We start from the raw sequence: 15,698 nt of genomic DNA on the forward strand, positions 1-15,698 counted from the left end.
CGATTATATAGTTCGCGATTATATAGTTGAGTTTTGTATAATTCGCTCGATTTATACAAACGTTGTGCGCGAATTGAATTGTAATACGAATTATACAAACATTATATATGAATTATATAATGAAATATACAAACGTTATACAAAAATTGCAAATCGATAAATGTATATAAATACCGCGTGAATTATACAAACACTACTATAATTATAGCTACAAATTATAATTAACAAACTATAACAATAAAATATAATTAAGATATTTTTAAATGACTATATGCGAAAATTTTCATTCTTTTTTTTTCCAAACACAAAAATAGAGAATATGCGGACCAAAGAAACAATTTGAGCATATGACAAATAATGGAATAATTTGATTTTATACACAAATATAGTGAAGTAGGACCCTAGAGAAAGTTCCTACTTTCTTCCAAATCTTTCTCAATATCAAAACTCATTCATGAATTCTTGTTTTCTCCATTTATGAATTTTGTTCTTTTTCTTCTCTTACAATTATGAAATATAATTACATACAGAAACAAAAGGGTATCCCACTTGTGTAATTCCCATTCATTCAGAAGGGTATTTCTGTCATTCTTCCCCTTGACCGTCTGTCTCATTACTCTCCTCTGTCATTTTTATATCCCGCCATGTCCCTTCCATTTCCATTTTCCTTCTTCTTACTCAAACTGAAACAAAAAAATAAATAAAGATTTCTAGTATAAATTTGTACTAAAAATGTATTTTTATTTACATTTATAATACAGTTTCAAGATTGAACAGAGGAGATTGAGAACAGAGAAGGTTTTTAATTATTTTTTTTGAGCTTTGTCGTCGTTAATGGCGGCTGGTTGGGTGAAATCATGGCAATGTAAGTCAAGAGCTTTAGACGACGTCGTTAGCAATCACCACCACCAATATCACATCTTACCCAACTCCGCTAGTTGCAAAAATGGAGTCAAAAGCCTCAAAGACGTAGTGGAAAACACCAAAAATGGAAAACCCAGAAAGAAAAAACTGTCGAGGCAGCTGGAGCAACAGCCGTCGACGAGACGACCCGGACCCGGTTCGAGAGGACTCGAACCCGGTTTGAATAGGGAGAAATCTCGAGCTAGCACCTCCACGAGACTTTCACGTTCCGCGACGGAATCGTTCTTCCCAGCGCTGACTGAGTTACCGGAAGGTCACCCGTCGCGTAATGTGGTCGGGATAATTTTTCAGACGAGTTGGTCTCCGAAAGATTTTTTGGGTCGGATTGAAATGGTGTTTAAAGTTCAGAATCTACCCCGGACTGTGACCCGGTTTGAAGAGTATAGAGAGGTTGTCAAGTCTAGGGCCGGAAACGGCGGTGATGCGGCGGCGGAGAAGGGTGGCGAGGACCATGCACGTTGCGTTGCGGATGGGAATGAGGTGATGAGGTTTTACTGTCTGGGACCCACCAACGGCGGCGCGTACGAAACTGGAAACAGCGCGTGGACATTTTCATCCGGGAAAGGGGCGGCGGTGTGTACGTATTCCGGCAGCGGCGTGGCCCACGAGAATGCCGGCGGAGGGAGGGGTAGACGGGCTATGCTGGTGTGTCGGGTCATTGCAGGTCGGGTCTGCAAGCAACTCGGATTCGACTCGTTGATTGAAGGCCGAGTTGGATATGACTCAGTGAGTGGGGATAACGGCGAGTTACTAGTATTTGATTCACGTGCCGTATTACCATGTTTTCTTATTATCTACAAATTGTAAAAAAAGAATTTTCAAAAAAGTAAGACGTACTACTTGGCTTTAAAAATCTCCAATTTTTCTAATTTCCTAGTAGTTATATTTTTTTTATTTAAATTTTTTGGGCTTTGTAATTATGCAATATTGGGTATAAATACTTCATTTGATCTTTATTGTGCATGTCATCAAATATGTTTCACACTTTGGAAGTTCTTTTTTGTTTGACTTAGAATTAGAACTATGAACATAAATTGAAATCTTTTTGTGAGTACATTTGTACTAAACCTGAATTCATTGTCACTGAGATGAATTTGAAAAAACTTTTGTATATATTATCAAACAAATACCCATTACGCTCAATGAGCCATAAAATTGAGGTTGATATGTATAATTAAAAGAGATGTTATAATTTATCTTATTAACTTAGCTAACTAATAGATATTTGAAAACACTCACAAAATTTTTTGAATTCAAAATTTGAATTGAAAGTGTCTAATAGAAATTCTTTATCAAGTGTTCATATGTGAATAATGATCCATAATTTAAGTGTAAGGGGGTATTTATGTATTAAGCCAATTTATAAAGTTAAACATGTGCTTAATCATAATGATTAGGACTTGGGAAAAATGGACTCTCGTGTTCATTACACATGATTCCTTCCAAAATGTTGGATATAGAAAAGACAAAACAAAAATCCACCCTCAGAGCTGTCATTCAATTTCAACTAACACTATATCAACTTTTAATTCCAAAAAGAAACTCTTTTCTTTAAAAAAGGGACAAATTGTAACGATTTTTATGCCCTTGTATAATTAATAATAGAAAAAGTTATGATGTCTAAGTAATTTTCAAGGAACAATGTTTGCTTGTTGATCAAAGTTGTTAATAATAGGAAATTGATTTGATTGCTTCTAAGGATGTTGTTTGGTGGCCTTAATGAAAACAATGTTCAAATTGCAATAAATGAGACATTTCAACTACATCGAAACAACATAGCAAGAGAGAAAAACATACAAAATTGATATGATAAAGTAAATTTTCTTATTAAATCAACCCAATTTGGTTCTTTAGCTATTGAATTTTCCTTTGCCAAAAACCTATTTTCTTATAGTAATACTTATTGTTTTGGGAATTTTATATAAATTCCATAGCATTAAAGAGTTAATTACATTCTATCTCTACTTTTTTTTTTCAAACTATAAAAATTCCTTAAATTTGGTGAAATATGGATACATCTCAAAACGTCCCGATACATCGTGTCTCAATTTCGGATATATCACTCAACCACCTGATACATCATGTACATCTTGATACATCGCGTAAAGTGATGTATCCGAGAATAGAAGATAGTATTGATTTTTGTAGTTTTTTCAAATGATAATTTTTTTTAAAAAATATGATAGAATAAGTTGTGTATTTAAGTAATTTTTTCACATTAAGTGATTGACGATTAAAAGAAATCTATCTGCACGCGATATCATGTGAGAATATACATCATCTATTCATTGATTAAATAATAGTAAAAAATTACTTGAAAGACAAATACTATGGATTTATTTTAAGTGCAGACACTGTGGACATGCATGTGTTTTCCATTAAAATCTCTTTGTTCAAGGCATCGAATGTGAATTCTTTCTAATTTATCTTGCTCATAATATATGATTCTTTGAGTCAATTACTCATAATATATGATTCTTTGAGTCAATTACTCATAATATATGATTCTTGGAGTTAGTTGTCAACAAAGTACAGAAGCAAGATATAAGAGATGTTAGCTTCTCTTTTTCTTTGCTTTTCTTTTCAATATGATGTTTACTGACTTTATTACTATTACATATAGTTGAATACTACCATAAACAAAACTGAGGTCAAAGGGTAGCTTAGTTGGTTGAAACCCTCCGTCCTTTCATTTATAGTGACGGAATCAAGATATTTATTAATTAGATTCAAAATATGAAAAGTAAATATTCGAAAAAGTCAAGTGGGGTTCAATTTTTATTATATATACATAAAAATATAATTTTAATCATACATAAACAGTGCAATTATTTTTCACTGAAAGAGGTTCGAATAATCGTGTTAACATTATAGTTTAAGGTGCAAAGCTTTTACAATTACCAAATGAACATAAGTTCTCTGAACTAAAACAACAACAACATATTCAATATATATAATCCCACAAGAAAGGATGAAATGTACCCGTACAAGCTCTTTGAACTAACTGCCACAAAAAGACTTACACCGTCAAGATCACTTGATAGGTAATTACAATTTACATGTAATTCTTTATGCAATCATTAATTGGTAAGCTTAAAAAGTAATAATAATTTATTTTTTATAACAGGTTAAAACACTGAAAGTGTATAAAATCTTTACACTATTAATGTATATATACCTTAAATTCTTTCCAAATTTCTCTAATAAATAATAATATGTGTTGCGCCAGTTACGCCTTGATCATAACATAGGCAGCAAATGTCATTCTCTCCTTCCTACTTTGACCAGTTTCCCAGTCTCTTTCTTTAATTTTCAAAATTTTAGAAAATAAATAAATAAATGTAGTTGCCATCAATTCTGAATTTGACTAATGTAATTATTTAGTTGATAGTTTGCTCATTAAATTACCTTACTACTTTTAAAAATTTTAAGTTATATATATATATATATTGCTATCAAATCATTCAAAAATATTTACATGTAGACATTATTAATAATATAAAATTTATAATCTTAAAATAAGATCAGTTACATGCTACAGGTGGATGGTGCAAGACATTTCTTGCATAGTTTAAACAACTCTTATTTTTATGTGTGAACATATGCACTTGGCTTCACTTGACAAAAGCATGCAACACTAACATTGGGGAACAAAATGGGTTCTAGGATTACCTAATCACAACTTACATTTGTCCTTTCCCTTTTTGTTTCATTTCAAGTTTCATCAATTGCCAAAATTCTAAGCTCCCATTTGATCATATATTTTGGGAATAGATTCCGAGAAGGAAAAAAGAACTTGAAAACATTATTTGTTAATGAAATTTGACCAGTTTTTTAAAAATCTATCTTCAAATAAATTTCAAATTCTAATACAGCTCCAGACCAGACAAATTTTTGGGTGAAATTTGGCTTCAACTTAAAAGACTTCAAATATTTTTCTAATAAAAAGCACGTCCAAACACTTCTACAAATTTCAAAAACTAAATCTAGCCAAGACATTTGCTCAAATAGAACCAAACCAGAGGCTCTACTTCTACAATTCCATTACTATTTGTTTTTTTTTATTGAGCCGAATGTCTATTGGAAACAACCTTTTTACCTCTAAATAAAGGTATGATTTGTGTACATTCTACCTTGGATATGGTTGAAGCCAGAGGCTCTAGTTCAAAGAATTTGAAGGGCTTGAATAAGACGATAAATTTCCAATGAACATCCATTTTGCATAAATTTTCTTTACTCTAGCTCATGAATGAGTTCTCCAAATGACCAAAGGCCTTTCCAAAATTCACTAATCAAAGAAATCAAGAATGAAAAAAGATAAACGCGGACAAGTTGGCCAATAATAGCACCCTCTAACGTACAGTTTGTCATGAAAATAAAGATTATTCGTCTGCAGATACTACCGATACTCCACCAGTACATACAATGGCTTGCCATTCAACTTCTCCTTACCCTGCAACAACTAGAAAGTTATCTCAAAGAAGAACACAAGGCAGCAAAACCAAACACAATCGTTAAGACAAAAATATGTTTCTTTAGCTTCCCCCAGGTATAAGAAAATGAGAGGACGAATCATGCATCAGGAGGACGTTACCATCAATTTGGTTCTCAATTTGTAGAAAGACAGGTTTAGGTACTAAAGATTAACTATTCACCAACTTGCCAAGGAATGTGGAAAGGCGGCAGTTAGTTCACCAGTAATTCTGATCATTTCTATGGCAAGATCTCTTGTTAAAGCAATTTTGGCAAGAAAATGTAAGCCTAATTACATGGTCCTGAATATTTCACATTGTCACCTGATGACCAAGCAAGTTAACCATACATTGCGGATCAGAAGAGCATAAGATGCACCTTTAATTCTGGTATTTCAATCACACATGCACATTCAACCACTTCTGCGCTAGCACGCTCTGCGAAAGAACAATTTTATTCAACAAGTTGCCTAGAAACTAATAACCATAAAAATAGAGCACAAAAATTTGTTAATGCAAGGCATAGGACATTGTTGCATGTGATGATGCGAACCCCGGAGAGTACAAACACATTATATGATATCGAACCATCTACAGTGTGCTTGTGGTTTGGGTTAATAGGCTATAGGCACATACCTTTACTAACAGGTTGTGCCAGAACAGCTAGTATTAAAGAGAAGGCAGAGCTGGGGATGTCATAGTGTAGTTATGCAGAAGGTCAGGAGAAATAATTATATTATATAATGTCACCTCCCTATGTCAAAATCACTTATTCCTCAATGCTAATCCCAACAGAAAATACAATCCTAAATTTAATATACAAAGTATTAAAATCGATGTCAAAATTCTTAGTAATTTAAACTTATATTTTCTACAACAGTTCTGACACATGCTATGAGATGAACCGTCAACCACTTTCGTGCTCTATGCCTTTCTCAAGGAATGCAGACTAAAAACTGATCATAAAGTTAACCTAGTCTCCTCCTAGCTATGATGACATTATTTGATGCAAATTCCAGATCATAGCATAGGATGTTACTGTTGACTTAAGCCCCAACCCATAATTAAGCAGCTGAAGCTCCTTGTAGACTCTACTGAAAATTGCCAAGGGATATCTTGCTTTGGTGCTATTGCATATTCCGGAGCATATATATCTACAAATTGTTGTTCTATTGTGCACATTCATTTGAATTAGTCGGATGCATTGGAAGTTTCCTGGACTAGAGTTCTATCCACATCAAGAAAATCATAAAAAGGTTTACCAAGTAAATTCATAGCTGCACAAAGAGTGCCACCAGTAGCAATCAGATCATCAACCACCAAAGCTCTCTCACCAGCTTCTACTGCTCCAATATGCATCTCAAGACAATCACTTCCATATTCCAAGTCATACTCTTGTTTGAAAACTTCACCTGCAGTCAATTAAAGTCACAGTAACATTGAGAAACTGAGATAATAATTAGTGGTGTCAATAGAATGGCACTCATACTGAACGAACATGATGAGCTCATAGTTTTCAGAAGCATTCTTCAGTATATATATGAGAGAGAGAGAGCGCACGAGAGAGGAAGAATGGGTTATCTATAACATTGCCTCACTAATGTGGCATGCGTTTGGTACTATATGATAGCTTTATGACAGTACATCAAAGAGAAGCTTAATGAAAACTGCACAAGCTAGGGTTTTGGTCTAGTGGTAAGAGAGCAACACATAATAGGGTTAGGCGCACGTCATGGATTCGAAACCTGTCACAGAAAAAAGCTTCGTTTATGTAGGGACAGATAGACGAGCGGACAAATATCCACCGAGTTTTGAACCTTGCACCACTGGTCCTCAGGGATTTCTCGGTTATCAAATAATAAAAAATAAACACTTCACAAGCTGAACAGGGGAATCACATCTTTATTGAGAAAAGCCAAGTTAATGGATTGCAAGTTAAACTGTGTACAATGTCAAAAGCGGACATCATATGAATCAAACATCAGGTTAATCCTTCCATAGCAGAATTCCAATTCTCAGAAATGTGCCGAGTAACTTTATATACAGGGAAGGAAAACCAGATATCAATGTGTTTACAGAAACTGGTCCTTTTTTCAAATATAAATTTAGGATATGGTGGGCAGTAACTTTTGAGCAGCCATAGTAGACAAAAGGTCAAGATTTATTGTTTCACAATAATGTACTGATCAGTGTGACCAACACACTTGGCCATCCAATGCAGCCTACTCATTTAAGTAAAAAAGGGCACATGACAAAGAGATGTCATGATTCCAAGAAGGTTGTCACAAGGATGAAAACATACCAGGCAATTTCTTTGGTTTTCTCAAAGGGACAAATTTTGCCCCTATCGCCAAAGCAATTGGTGGACCAAATATAAATCCTCGAGCCTCTATTCCTAGAGATATTGAAACAATAAAGTTAAGATCAAGTCAGGCAAAAGATGACAAAGAAATAAATGTTTGCAAGATACACACTACAGCAGGATTGATTATAATAGTATGGGAATACAACATGACAAAGGGCTACAGCATTAGGCCACTCAAAGATAAACAACATATTAAAAGAAATGCTTCAGATTGAGGAATAGAAGCCCACAAGGAGAGGACACAACAATAATTCAATAATATGACAAAAGCAATTAAACATATGACCGATAGTCAGAACCATATATGGGAATTGATTATTCAGGAAAGACATGTATAACATCTGAACAAGCACATTAAGCAAGTTGAGAAGAAACAACTAATAAACCTTTAAAATAAGAAGTACAAAAGGTCTTAAAGCAGGCATATGACCCTTGCTAGTCATTATCCATCTCCAGATCTGGTTTTGTTTTTCCCACGTACTGGATAGAGTTAAATCACGTAAGATAACATCAGGACCTTACCAGCAAGATTCTCTTCAAAAATGAGAATCAAGCCACTGAAGAAGCTTTTGTGGCATGGAAAGCTCTTACCGTAATTTCATTACTATATCCTTAGTGGGAAGAGAAAACCATCAGGATGATCTCTGTTCTAACTTCTCTAATCTCCCCCCCCCCCCCCCTTGAATCCTACATACTTCAAACATTACCATAAGCTGTCTGCATATCACTTGCTATTCACAGCTAGTACTTGCATAGATATGAAAAACTTGTATGACACAAACTGCAAGAGGGGATGCTCATGCAAGTCATGAGGCTCTTCCTGTCCATAGGACATAGGTAAAGTTTTTATGTACCTTATTCCTTCAGATCTTTTCCTTGATTATGCCAGCAAAATCATCTGTTCAAATCCGTAGTCTTTTTGGAAACTAAACTTCTTTGATGCAATATGTTGTGCAATTTTATAATGTTCAGATGCATGATTTCGACTTATAGGGGCCTACTTTAACTATAATCCATATCTCATGCTTCTTTTCTTCTTTTTCCAAGATACTATATTGCTCTGATTAGGACATCAGCAGTTTTTACAAACTGCAGTTGCATTCCACTATTTGTATCCACATAGAACTCCTGCTGACTATAGGCTAACTTGATCCTATCTCTTCAGTCTCTTTTGAAATTCCTCTCTCAGATGGCCATACACAACCAGAAAAAAGAAAAGAAGAATAAGGTATCCTTTGGGGGTGGCTGGCCCAGTGGTTTGGGCTTGGGACTTCCATGTTGGAGGTCTCAAGTTCGAATCCCCTTGCCAGCGAAAGCAAGGGGTTTGCCTTCTGGATCTAGTTTGTCGCACCGGACTTGTCTAGTGCGGATTACTTCTCATGTATGGTTTGCGAACTATTGCATAGGAGCGAGGGTTTACCTGTACGCACCTAAAGGGTAACGGCTGCAGGTTTCCTTTATCATCAAAAGGAATAAAATAAGAATGAGGTTTAGAAGAGAGTCTTAATACATGTGGTGGCGAGAGAAAAACAGCAAACGCAGAAAAATCAAATGCCAGGAATCACAAGTAGAATGTAAATAAAGTTCCACTACAACCAAGTGATGGAAGAAAATGGCAGGTGGAACCAGAAACAAGCCAGAGCATCTTAGGATTTCAAACTAGATGAGTAATAAATAGAAATAAATATCATTGGCCAGACATACAATCATCAGTTTGGACTACCACAACCTAGACATGGTTTGGTCCGACTTCAAAATTCCAGGAACACATTGTCATGGTTAATTGGTTTTACCTAATAGCCTGATACACCAAGCAGTAAGATATATGGTGCAGCCAATGGTTGATAAAACACAAAATCACCAGATACTCATAAATTATCTAGCAAAGAAAGATGGTAGAATGATAGACAACCCCCATATAGTAACAGGAATATGCATAAAAAACACTACAGCTTCATTGGTTGATTGACTGTCAACCCTACCTTGAATATACTATTTAAATAAAATCATCATGTTTGGTGAATTTCCTCACATTTTGTTCCCTAGTAACCATTCAACAACCTATTAACATGTCCAACAGCTCTAATATCACTTAAGAGTCTCAGAATCATTCATCGGATATTTCATTAAAAAAAACTTTTTTTAATACTAGTATAAAACAAGGTGGCCTGGAAAGTTATGAACAAGAAGAACACTTTTCATTTACCATTTTATAAAGTTCATTAAGTCTCCGGATATCATAGTATAGCTCAAAACAATCGCCATACATCATGCACCAATCACAGTGGAAAGGACAAAGAACCTACTCATTGTAGTGGACTCTGTCCTCAATGAGCAATATCTCTAGCCATAATTTATAGCACACAAAAGAGAAAAGTGTTATTGCATCATCCATTGAAAGGAAAAAAACAATTCAACTTGGAGTGAATATCTCTGTACAGCACAAGGGGTGAAGAAAAAGGAACAGGAAACACCAAAAGCTAATGGGTCCGCACACATATTTCACCAATGTTATTATCCATTACCAACCACCACCACCACCTAGGCCACCCCCTAACCCCAAAATCCAAATGGGACTCCAGCACATGCCCTCATTGAACTCTCTGAATGATTGATATTAGTTCTTCACATAAAGTCATAAATAACATTACCCACTAGCTACCTTTCATAGTTAAACAACTCAAACACTCCAATGACTTCAATAAAGAAAAGATTAAACAGTAACTCCCACATTGCCCACAAAAGCATTCCACAGGCCCCCACAACACTGTAAACACCCTCACCCAGTGGGGTAGCCACATGTAGGAACACAACCTTGTTTGAAAAATTATACTATTCATGCGTATATATTAAATCTTCAACCCCTTGACTAAAATTTCCGGCTTTGCCCCAACCCCGACCCCCACCACCTCCAAACACAAACAAGAATAACTAATAAAAAAGAAACTTTGCAAAAGACAACATATATACATATATCAATACATGCATTACAAGTTCTTGAGTTATATGGGGACCACGAGAAATGCATATACTAATTTTTTTTTTAAAAAAAAGGATGGGGCTTTTTTTCTATTTTTATAATCCCATTTTTCTGGTTGTTGGAAGTAATTTGCAGCTAAGAATGCGGAGTGCTTACCAGCAACAACTGAGATGTTTTTGTCTTTGTACCGTTCCACAAATAAATCAATTGTATCTTTGAAGGCTTTTGGATCCAGTAATAGAGTAGTAATGTCTTGAAACAGTATCCCTATATAAATTTAAAACCCAAAAAAAAAAAAAAACTTTATCTATCTATTTCAACCCATTTTCCACGCTCAGTTAACATACATTAAAGAAAAGAAAAAGAAAATACCTGGTTTGGGGAAATTGGGGACAACACGAATTCTAGACTGTATAGCATGGATACGCGGATCTTGATCTTCGCAAGCTGACATTGCCCTTTTGGAAACAAATAAATTCACTGAAGAAAATGAAGAAAAAAAAATTCTCCTCTGTTTCTTGGTTGTATATAAAGCTCAGGTCACTGAAGATTTTCGAGTTTTGGCCGAAAAATAACAAGTGAAAGTGAAGTAAAGAGAACAGGGGAGGGGAATGAACAAAGAGGAAGAGGGGTATTTATTAGTGGCTTTTCAGTTCTTTTTGGGGGTTAAAAGAATGAAATAAAAAAGTTGGGTCTCTTTCTTCTTTTTATTTTAAGTATATCCGTTTTGAATCAGACTAATTTTCGTAAGATCCTGTTAAACAAAAAGCATTTATCAATATAAATAATACGTAGTGATAGGACTATTTTATTCTTAATCAGAATAAATCTTATTAGGAATGTCACCTCTAAAATAGGCTATGTAATACACAATCTGAATTTAATCAAATTTTAATAGAGACATCACATATCAAGTAGAAAAATTACTTTTAAATTTAATATTTTTCGGTTTTTGAGGTATCTGATTGAGGATGGAGAATTATTATCCATCTACTCACAAGCTTTTGTTTAGTGTGAATAAGTTATCTCAAAATTAATTATTCTGGGTTAGGTTATTTTACGTATTTATGAAATAACTTATTTCATCACTATGACAAAAATAATGAAATAAATAATTTAAGGACTACCTAATACCTCCAACTAAATATAAGATAAAATAATCCTACATTTTATCTTAAATTATTATACACTAAAGGACTACCTAAAGGATGGATAAGTATGTACAATTAATTGATGATAATGTTTAAAATGTATCAAAAACTTTAATATTATACTATTTATTTATTTTTAACTAAGATTCAAACTCATCATATTGAGATTTTATTAATAATGTAATGACAATTGAAGTGTCCCAATTGAAGACTTTGACACCACAATAATGATGATATTATTTGATTACAAGTTTGTAAATTTATTTAAGTAAACGAGCGTAAGTTCTAATTTAATACGTAACTTATTTTATTACAAAGTAAAATTTCAACTTACTATCCAATTTGGGTTGAAATTTGATACAAAGTCCCATTTCTTACCAATCAGAAAGATTTTTGGATAGCATATATATATAACAAATTAACAACTATATTCTCTTTGTTTCTGACTTTCTGTTTTTATTTTAACACGGGTCTTACTTTTCAAAAATAAATAAAATGAAAAATTAGAACGGAAAGACCTTGCATTAGTATAATACTGGGTTTAAGTGTAATTAGATTATTAGGCCATTTGGAAATTAATGTGGAAATGAATTAGAAATAGTTACTTAAGAAGGAGGATACTACAAGTATAAAATAGTAATAATCATCTCTTGATTTTTCAAACCCTAAAATTACGTGAAGAAATTAATATCATTTGCTTGTCCATTTTAGCTGTCTTGTGCATTTATGTTGTTGTTTGGGAAGAAATAGTAAGTATACTGCATATATAGTGAAATATTTTTATAACAGTATCATCATCCACATATATTTTGGTTATTGTAGTAAAATATTATTATAATGTAATATCAAAAAATGATTTCAATTTTTAATATGAAATTTTACGATGTGAATTTGAATTTAATCGATCTTCAACGTGGGTAAGGAACATCGAAAAATCAAAAAAAAAATTACTTTTCAAGCAAGGGTGACAACATTTTCTAATGTTTTTAAAGAAATAAATGTATCTCACTCCAATCGATCTCCAAGTGAATAACGAACATCGAAAAAATAAAAAAAAAAATTACTTTTCAAACAAGGTAAGAACATTCTCTAAAGTTTTTAAAGAAACAATTGGATCCCACTTCAAATCTCAGACTTAATAAAATTTAAAGCAATTAGTCCCCTTTAGCAATGAATTAGATAATAATAATAATGATAATGATTCAATTTATCATCCACCTATTATTTTGACACTCACAAGGGAAATCAACCAAATTTTAGGTTCACACTTGGGATACCAAAAATAATTGATGAATAATCATTGCACAAACTTGTAGTGGCAATACTATTTAATTTTTTTAAGAAAATTTATAAATGTGAAATTAAGAAGAAAGTACAAAAGCAACAATAAATTATTTAAAGTAATTCCTCGTATATATCAACAAGAAATTAGAAGGATAAACATAAAAAGTTAGCAATAAACGACAATGAATTGAATATACTAGATATCAACATTGGCAATTCTTTTAGATGATGTAAAGAATTTCAAAAAAAATTGTTGGTTAATGTTTTGTGGTTTTCTTTAGGTTATCATTCTCCTTGTCTTTTTAGATACAATCTGCATAAAGAAAAGTTGGAATTATGGTATGTTAAAACCAGAAAAGTTGATCAGAGCTTTTAAGTTATATTTTTTTGTGTGTGTATTATATAGTAAATCGTCAGTTGTATATTTTCGATATTCAATTTTTTTGAATAGGTAAGCTATATTATATAATTAGTGTATACTTTTTGTAATATTTGACAAACTATATTGTATAATAAGTGTATACTTTTTATGACTTTTAATTATTTTTTTATATAAATAAAATATGACTATATTTATTATAAATTAATTATTTTGTTGTATATATTTGAAATTGGCAATTTTACTTTCTCCTTTCGGTATCCTAAAAGTAGGTAGTAGAAACATTTGAAAAGACAAGAATTTGGCTACGTTCAAATGATTCTAAATCTGAACCGTGCACAATTTTGTTCATTAAAAGATTTGCTTATATCATAATTACCTACAAAGACTTTAAAGATAAAAATAATAAGCCACTTGACTAGTTCCTAAAATCCCATGATATCTTCCCACAAATAGTTTATCACAATAATAAAGATGAATAAAATTTGAATTATTGATATTTGATACGAGGATTTGAGTTGCCTTATAGTACGTAAATCTAACGTGGATGATTTAGGTGCACAAATGAAAAAGAGTCAAAAATATTCTTTAATTAGTAATTTATGGTATGTAATTATGTGTTGGGAAATATATATCAAGGATACAAATTTATATGAAGAAGAAAAGATGAAAGTTTGATAATATGAACAAAGAACACAAAATACGTGCAAAACGCTTTTCTAAAAATGATATTTACTCCCTCTCCTCCACAAAATTGTTATGGAATTGCATGCAAATAGTTTTAGTAGATATGGCAAACCTATGAATTTTTGTACTAAGCAAATAGTGAAGAAATCCTATTGAAAAGCAAGAACTTTAAGACTTGATCTTTTGGAGAAAGAAATTTTTTCTTTAGAGAATGTTGTAAAGAAAATATTTTTGGTAAAAAATTGTTTGTAAATTTGCAGTAGTTTAATTTAAATAAAATTGGTGGTAACCAAAGAATAAAAAGACATAACCTTTCATTTATAAGATACCAACTAAAGAATGAAAAGACACGCTCTTCATTAAAAGGACACCAATAAAAAAAAGGAAAAGATACACTCTTTCATTTAAAAGACATCAACTATTCATTTAAAAAAACTTATATAAATAATTTAATTTAAACAAAATTTTAACACTATATATGTCACTCAATAACCTATTTATTCATAAAAAACTCAAACGTTATTTTTTGTTTCAAACATACTTCTGAATAATTCAAATATATTTCTCGTACTTGTGGTAAAAGCCACGTCGAAATTAAATAACGTTGGGGGTAGTGATTGTAATAGGAAAATTCACCTAAATATAAATTAAAATAATAAAAGAGGACTGCACCACAACGTGGCCATCTCTTTCTTCATACATCATTAGTAGCTTTCAAATCTTTATAACTATATTCTGTGAACATGTTCCATTTTACAGTTTTTTATTCCTTATAAATTTGTCAAAAATAAAATAATCCTACTTATATACAAATAAATAAAATTAATAAATTTTCTAACGAAAAAGATCTATCTAACACTTTATAACTCTAATTAAGTGTATGATTCTTAACTCTTTTTACTTGCATAGTTGCATCGTGCATGGGCCTTTCAATTTGCCAAATCTATGGAATTTTTTTTGATTATTCCTATAATTAATTACACTTAAGAGGGAAAGAATAGAAAAATTAAAAATACTTCTGACACCTCATTTATTTCTGGTTTTCATCCTGTTGTTAGTGATTATGATTCCAACTTTGCAACTTGTTGCTGGTGCTAGCTAGAAAGTTGTGATATCCTGCCTAACTTTTTTTAATTTCTAATCTTAATCAAATTAATTAGAGACGTTAAAGTGTTATATAATTCCAAAAATAATTTAATTCTCGATTAGGAAATTAAGTAGATATGATCATCAATTGCTATTCATAAATATACGTGTTTGTAATATTAACTTTTTAACAAGTTTTTAAATAATTTAATTCACAGAAATCACATGTTATTATCTTGTAACTTGTAACATAATTGTGCAAATATTTATCAAAACTAACGATGCACTAAACTTAAATTCTAAACCTATTTTTGTAGATATGTTATATTAAAAGAAAGATTTCCATTGATCTTGTGTTCAGATTAGTGGA

The 15,698-nt window shown here is 32.2% G+C and overlaps 2 protein-coding genes across 3 annotated transcripts; one reads left to right on the forward strand and one right to left on the reverse strand.

Moving 5' to 3' along the window:
* Nucleotides 1-525: 525 nt before the first annotated feature.
* On the forward strand, nt 526-1,880 carry LOC129888532 (uncharacterized). The gene has a single exon (XM_055963493.1). The coding sequence runs from the start codon at nt 835-837 to the stop codon at nt 1,729-1,731; it is 897 nt and encodes a 298-aa protein (XP_055819468.1). The 5' UTR covers nt 526-834; the 3' UTR covers nt 1,732-1,880.
* A 3,241-nt stretch (nt 1,881-5,121) lies between these two features.
* LOC129889886 (adenine phosphoribosyltransferase 3) lies at nt 5,122-11,408 on the reverse strand. 2 transcript variants are annotated; one of them, XM_055965349.1, is made up of 6 exons: nt 11,114-11,408; nt 10,898-11,008; nt 7,699-7,791; nt 6,659-6,808; nt 5,776-5,834; nt 5,122-5,377 (listed from the first exon to the last, which is right to left on the reverse strand). In XM_055965349.1, the coding sequence occupies exons 1-6, from the start codon at nt 11,193-11,195 to the stop codon at nt 5,324-5,326; spliced, it is 549 nt and encodes a 182-aa protein (XP_055821324.1). In that variant the 5' UTR covers nt 11,196-11,408; the 3' UTR covers nt 5,122-5,323. The 2 variants fall into 2 exon arrangements, with proteins under 2 accessions (XP_055821324.1, XP_055821326.1); XM_055965351.1 differs by having other exon boundaries at nt 5,287-5,377; nt 5,747-5,834.
* Between the last annotated feature and the right edge of the window lie 4,290 nt (nt 11,409-15,698).

Source organism: Solanum dulcamara, chromosome 5, assembly GCF_947179165.1.
Source record: "Solanum dulcamara chromosome 5, daSolDulc1.2, whole genome shotgun sequence".
NCBI lineage: Eukaryota > Viridiplantae > Streptophyta > Magnoliopsida > Solanales > Solanaceae > Solanum > Solanum dulcamara.

What these genes read in the sequence shown, in the direction of transcription:
- LOC129889886 (XM_055965349.1), bottom strand. Translation starts at nt 11,195, where the DNA reads ATGTCAGCTTGCGAAGATCAAGATCCGCGTATCCATGCTATACAGTCT. An exon ending in CCCCAATTTCCCCAAACCAG is followed by an intron (nt 11,009 to 11,113) that starts GTATTTTCTTTT and finishes AAATTTATATAG; the next exon opens with GGATACTGTTTCAAGACATT. An exon ending in AAACATCTCAGTTGTTGCTG is followed by an intron (nt 7,792 to 10,897) that starts GTAAGCACTCCG and finishes CAATATCTCTAG; the next exon opens with GAATAGAGGCTCGAGGATTT.
- LOC129888532 (XM_055963493.1), top strand. Translation starts at nt 835, where the DNA reads ATGGCGGCTGGTTGGGTGAAATCATGGCAATGTAAGTCAAGAGCTTTA.